Source organism: Mastomys coucha, unplaced genomic scaffold (genome assembly GCF_008632895.1).
Source record: "Mastomys coucha isolate ucsf_1 unplaced genomic scaffold, UCSF_Mcou_1 pScaffold23, whole genome shotgun sequence".
Lineage (NCBI taxonomy): Eukaryota > Metazoa > Chordata > Mammalia > Rodentia > Muridae > Mastomys > Mastomys coucha.
The window spans coordinates 117,395,527-117,402,071 of record NW_022196906.1 but is presented as its reverse complement, the minus strand read 5'-3'; the positions used below and the strand labels follow the sequence as shown (position 1 = coordinate 117,402,071).

Sequence of the window (6,545 nt, the reverse complement as noted above, 5' to 3'; positions counted from 1 at the left end):
GTAGACAGACCCTCTCAGTGGCTGGACCTTGGGCACTCTATACTGGCTTGTGTTCCATGAGCCTAGTAAGCTGAAGGGAAGAGCACACACAGCAGTAATGGCTAGGAAAGGTAGTGTGAGCTAGGCATGGTGGCTCTTACCTGCAAATCCAGCACTTGGGAAACAGAAGCAGAACCTGCTTTCTCCTGGTGACAGGGGTGTCACACCATGATGCTGTGGTGAAGGTGTCATAAGTAAAGCAACTGACCCTCAAGCATGATTATGGTAGTTGATCAGAGCTTTTCAATGGGCAGATTCATCAGGCAATAAGTATTAGCAGAGCCTCTGCCATATGCCAGCAGACAAGACAGAAGGTAGCTTGTCTGGATAAAGGTATGAAGGGCTGTGATGCCGTCAACTTGGCAGGGACTTCTTGGCTCTCCAAACAAAACTTGCTTCTTTGCTTGTGGTTGGTTGGTTGGTTTTTGAGAAAGGGTCTCAGGTAGTCCATTCTAGACTTGAACTATGTCAAGCTGGCTTTGAACTCCTGATCGGCCATGGACCACCACAGCCGTGTATAAGGGTCCCTTGGATGTGGGCTCTCAAGGCCAGGTGGGTAAAGATTTGGTGGTGACAAACAGTAACAAACACAGAGGCAGTTTGAATCTGAGTGTATTTTGTAGCTCTCAAGCAAGGGTTTTTATGCATAAGTATTACAACAGTGAAAACCTGTGTTCAATGAAGCAATACAATAGGACAGGCATTGTAATAATCATTTGGCACAGCAAAATACAAAATCATTCAAGTATTACAACTTCAAAAAGATATATTCAGTGAAGCAGCCAGGTAGAACGGATATGATTATGATTATTTGATACATCAAAATACAAAAATTATCTAAAAGTAGTGGCAAATTTCCAAAAACAAGCTAATGAATTTTTATGATCAGTTACCATTTAACCTCTAGTTCCTGATCTTCTGTAACTCTTCAAAGCATAAATTTAAACTGTTTTAGGGCTGGTGAGATGGCTAAGTGGGGAAGAGCACCGACTGTTCTTCAGAAGGTCATGAGTTCAAATCCCAGCAACCACATGGTGGCTCACAACCACCCGTAATGAGATCTGATGCCCTCTTCTGGTGCGTCTGAAGACAGCTACAGTGTACTTAACATATAATAAATAAATAAATCTTTTTTAAAAAAAAAGGTAAACTGTTTTAATTCTTTCTATTTAAGGCTTTCTTAAACAAGATACCAAAACCTACTTCCGATGATGACACATGTGCAGTCATATTAAATATTATTGTTGGGAAAATTATATTTATCAATATTATCTTATGCATAACTTATAAAGTAAAGCTCTGGTTTTCCTGGAGATGAGGTCATGGTTAGTGACTCCATCTCAAGGGATGGTTTTGTACACATTATTCTTGCTTAAGATCTTGGCCTAGGCTATCAGGAACATCTCATATATAGGAAAAGGAATAGAAAACATCAAACAGATAAGTTGCCAAGAGAACTACTGCTCAATGATTTTTTTCTCCAGCGAAGAGTTCCACAACTGGTTCCAGGAGGCCTCCCCCTTTTGAGGTCAACCGTCTCAGTCTGTGGAACTTGTCACACAGATCCTACTGGAGGTGGTGTGGCACTGATCCTACCTCAATTTTCTAAGTGCAAACAAATCTGTCTTTTTCCCTTCCAAGTTTCCCCCCACCTCCCACCCCCACATTGTACAAACACAGTAAGGAAGCCCCTAGGGAGCTCAGCATGTTCCTGCCTAAAGTTCCAGAAAATGTCATCTGCTGTCATAGATGGAGGCCTGGCTCAAGACTCACTTCTTGACAACTAGGTCCCTTTCAGCCCTTGGAATCACCTGATATCCCTGTTTTGAGACAGGCTCATATTTAAACAATTCTGCCGCACCAGCAAATGTATTTTGTTCTTGATATGAACATTAAAAAGATAAGCCATTTTAAATAAGAACATGAAACTGCATATTGGCCCATCTGGTAACACAAAAGTATAAAAAAATATAAATAAATAAAATAGGGGTGTGTCCTGTGCCTCAGGGACATCAACCTTTTCTACAGAGACTAAGGATAACTCCAGTCACATTGGGCTGGATTGACTGGAACTAGATAACCAACTGGCCAGCACTGAGAGGTAGGCAGATGCTGAATTGCAAGCTCTCATTAACATAACACAATCCCATGTAGCCACCCCACTGTCAGACAGGAAACCAAGACCAACAGAGAAGACTTGGTACTTTGGGGACCTCTGTTTATAAAGCTCTCTCTCTTCTCTCTCTCCCTACTTTCTGTCTGTCTGCCTGTGTCTCTTCCTCATTTCAATGTTACTATTTGTTAGAAAACAACTTAGAAGCTGGATATAGTGGTACATGCCTTTAGTCCTAGAACTCAGGAAGCAAGGACAAGTGGATCTCTGTGAGTTTGAGGCCAGCCTAGTCTACATAATGAGTTCCAGGACAGCTAAAGCTACGAAATGAGACCTTGACTCAAAAGAAAGAAGAGAAGGGAAGAAAGAAAGATAGATAGATAGAAAGAAAGAGAATGAAAGGAAGGAAGGAAAGAAGGAAAGAAAGAAAGAAAGAAAGGAAGGAAGGAAGGAAGGAAGGAAGGAAGGAAGGAAGAAAGAAAGCAAGAAAGAAAGAAAGAAAGAAAGAAAGAAAGAAGAAAGAAGGGGAGAGAGAAAACAATTTAAAGAAATGTGTTTAGCAACCTGTACCCAGCAATGACTGTCATCCTGTCCTTTGCAGACCCTTGGGAAAGCTTAGCTGGTTTAGAGGAAGGGTCACTCTTAGATTCAGCAAGCACAATTGTTTCAAGCCATTTTAGGGGTCAGCTGACAATAGTTTCCAAGTGTGAAGTCAGAAAACAAGGGGAGTGCAGTTTGTTCCTTTTTGTTTAGGCAGTGCTGGGGATTGAACCCAGGGCTTGCTAGGACACTAGGAAAGCACCCTACCAACTGAGCTGCCTCTTTTTCCCAAAAACTTTTTTTTGGGATAGCAAAAAAAAAAGTTTGGGACTTTTTTTACAGATAGCATTTTACTGTGTATCCCAGGCTGTCCTCAAACTCAAAATTCTCCTCACCACCTTAGTACTGGATTTTGTTTGTTTGAGACCGGTTTTCATGTAGCCCAGGCTGGCCTCTCCAAGGATCTTGGAGTCCGGATCCTCCTACCTCCGTTTCCCAAGCGCTGGGATTACAGACTCGTACTATCAAGCCCAGAACTCAGGTAGGCTTCTTAATATAAATTGTATCCTATTAAATTACTCTTGACAACTCCGCCACCCCACAATATACATCCTAGAAGACTGACATTGATGGACTTTAACATACAAATCTTGGGTGTCTATGTGCACACTAGACTGCAGGTGTCCTGTTAAGTGTCACCTGTAAGTAGGACTCTAAGTGAGGACCCTCAAGCATCCGACCTGAGGGATTTGCATTCTCATTGCCCCCAACCAACACCAAAACTTCAGAGTTCTTGGGATTTTTTAGGAGTTCTCTTCCTGTAAGAATACCATATGTACCTATTGTGCTGGAGACACATTAAAACCAGCCAGACTCCAGATCTGAATCTTTCTGAACTCAGCAGAAAGGTACAAGAGTCCTGTCTCTGGCTCCTGAGGTAGCCCAGAAACATTCTCCCTTCTCAGTTTCTCCTATACAGAAAGGTGGTACTGATGAGCTCTAAGGAGGGACTTCTTAGGCTCTCCTGGGGCGTGACAAAGGGAGTGTCTTGGCTGCTAGACTCGCTCTAGGCTTCCCGCCCCCGGGGCTCCCCTCGCTCCGCCTCCATACACCGCCCTGTTCCGCAGGTCTCCAGTTCCCGCCCCTGAGAGTGGAGCCCCGCCCTCCCAAGTCCCCACACCCGGTGAGCCGGGGGCGGGGCGCGCGGAAGGCGGAGCCGAGCAGGGGAATCCTCTCTCGTTTCGCCGCGGGCCAGTAGAGCCTCCTAGCCGTCCAAGGGCCCCAGCTCTGGGGGCGGCGGAACCTCGACGAGCCGAGTCTTCAGAGGCCACCGCGGCCCGTGAGCCGGTGTCGTCCCAACACACTGGCAGAGATCCGCCTCGGCCTTCCAGGCCCCGCGGTTCCCTCACCGGACGGTCGCCCGCGCGCCATGCAGCCGCCGCCCGCCCCGCGCGCGTAGGCGCTCGCCACAGGCCATGCTGCCCCTTCTCGCCGCGCTACTGGCCGCCGCCTGCCCGCTGCCGCCGGCGCACGGCGGGGCCACGGGTGCGCCCGGCCTTGCAGGGACGCCCCCAAACGCCTCGGCCAACGCGTCCTTCACCGGCGAACACTCCGCCCCGCGTCTGCTGGCATCGGCGGCATCGGCGCCCCCTGAGCGCGCGGGCCCAGAGGAGGCTCCGGCGGCGCCCTGCAACATCAGCGTGCAACGACAGATGCTGAGCTCGCTGCTGGTGCGCTGGGGCCGCCCGAGGGGCTTGCAGTGCGACTTGCTGCTCTTCTCTACCAACGCGCACGGCCGCGCCTTCTTCGCCGCCGCCTTCCACCGCGTCGGGCCGCCGCTGCTCATCGAGCATCTGGGGCTGGCGGCCGGCGGCGCGCAGCAAGACCTGCGCCTGTGCGTGGGCTGCGGCTGGGTGCGCGGCCGCCTGCGGGCTCCCGCCGGGGCTCCCACCGCGCTGCCTGCGTACCCCGCGGCCGAGCCCGGGCCGCTGTGGCTGCAGGGCGAGCCTCGTCACTTCTGCTGCCTGGACTTCAGCCTGGAGGAGCTGCAGGGCGAGCCGGGCTGGCGGCTGAACCGCAAGCCCATCGAGTCCACGCTGGTGGCCTGCTTCATGACCCTGGTCATCGTGGTGTGGAGCGTGGCCGCCCTCATCTGGCCGGTGCCCATCATTGCCGGCTTTCTGCCCAACGGCATGGAGCAGCGCCGGACCACCGCCGGAGCCCCCGCGGCCGCTCCTGCAGCCGTACCCGCGGGGACTACCGCCGCCGCCGCTGCCGCTGCTGCAGCGGCTGCCGCCGCCGCGGCCGTCACCTCGGGGGTGGCTCCCAAGTGACCCCCGCCGCCCCGCGTCCGCGCTGTGTACGCGCTCGCACGCGCCTTCCTCGCCGGAGACGCGGCAGGTGCGCTTCGTGCTGTCCTTAGTGTCCGTCCTTTTCCCGGGAGGGGACCGTAGAGAGGCCCAAACGAGGTGGGAAAGTGAGGTTTGTGCTGAGGTTTCTGATTCGGAAAAGCAGGGGCAAGCTCTCGGGCTGAAGGGTGGGATCCACGCGTGGCTCGAGGACACAAGGGAAACGGGCTCTTTCCTCTGCGGCACCCCCTCCCTGCGCCCACATGCCCTTTATTTATGGCAGAAAGTGACCAGATCCTGTGTATTTGTTTTATATACTTAATAACTGTTTTAAAATGAAAGTTTTAGTAAAAAAAAAATACAAAACAAAAAGATTCAACTGCTAAAGCTGTGGTAATAGGAGCTCTTTGTATCTGAATGTAGTTGTACTTGAAGCTTCTTGTTTGTTTTTTTAAAGGGGGGGCAAGGGAAGATTTGACACGGATTTATTGTTATTGCTTACAAAAGTTCTTTATGAATCTTTTCCAAGTCGATCTATTCAGTGACATGGCCTGGTGGGCGTTTCTTCTTGTATTAATGTGGTTTTCTGGCTTTTAATACAGACATTTTCCTCCAGAAATGTGTATGTTTCCTTTATTTGATTTTGGGAAAGGGATCCAAGATGCAAATGAATCATGAAGAAATTCCTGAAAAGAGAGGCGCCATCTGTCTTCCTGGCTAGGACAGGTGAAATCACTCTCAGAATGGCTCCGATGGGGGTTGCCTATCGGTTCACTAGGCCCCAGAACACATACAAACTTCCTACAGGGCACAGGCTTACAGCATTTGGCATAGTTCGTTTTCACATGGTGCTCCAGGAAAAATCGTTAAATAGTTCTGTGAGCCAGGTAGGTGTCTTTCACAGAACCACCTCAGTAGCTATGATGATAAACAGTATATATGTACATGTTCTTGAGTGTGCCCACTCACTCCTGAATGCACTTGTGTGGGGGAGTCAGAGTCAAGTGCCTTCTCCAGTTACTCTACCTTAGTTTTCATCTTGGTCTGTCTCTAAACACAAAGCAGGCAGATTCAGCTAGACTGGCTGGCCAGCATCCTCCTGTCCCTGTCTTTCCCAGTACCGGATTATACGCATACACCACTAAGCTTGGCTTTTCACATGGATGTTGGAGATCTGAATTCAGGTCCTCCTGCTTTAGTACCAGGCTCTTTACTGAGCCATCTTCCCAGCCCTGGAAATGGCTGATTGTAAGACATGATTGCAGTTTGTTTGGTAACTTAAACAGATGGCATGTTTCAATGCCAGTATCAAACTGAGATGTTTATTTAGCATTAACAAGGTTCTTGCTAAAAAGTAGTGAATAGCCATTGATCATAGGGTTTCTTCATCATTCCGTGTTTCTGTGGTAGTGTCTGTTACATGGCAGATTCAGATTCTTTGCATTATCTGCAGAGCAAAGGTCCTTATGCAGCTTAATATAAGAGTAAATTTAAGGCATTTAAGT

General features: G+C 49.2%; 1 protein-coding gene across 1 annotated transcript; it reads left to right on the top strand.

Moving 5' to 3' along the window:
* The first annotated feature begins 3,929 nt into the window (after window positions 1-3,929).
* Window positions 3,930-5,655, top strand: Tmem158 (transmembrane protein 158). The gene has a single exon (XM_031343743.1). The coding sequence runs from the start codon at window positions 4,168-4,170 to the stop codon at window positions 5,023-5,025; it is 858 nt and encodes a 285-aa protein (XP_031199603.1). The 5' UTR covers window positions 3,930-4,167; the 3' UTR covers window positions 5,026-5,655.
* Window positions 5,656-6,545: the final 890 nt, after the last annotated feature.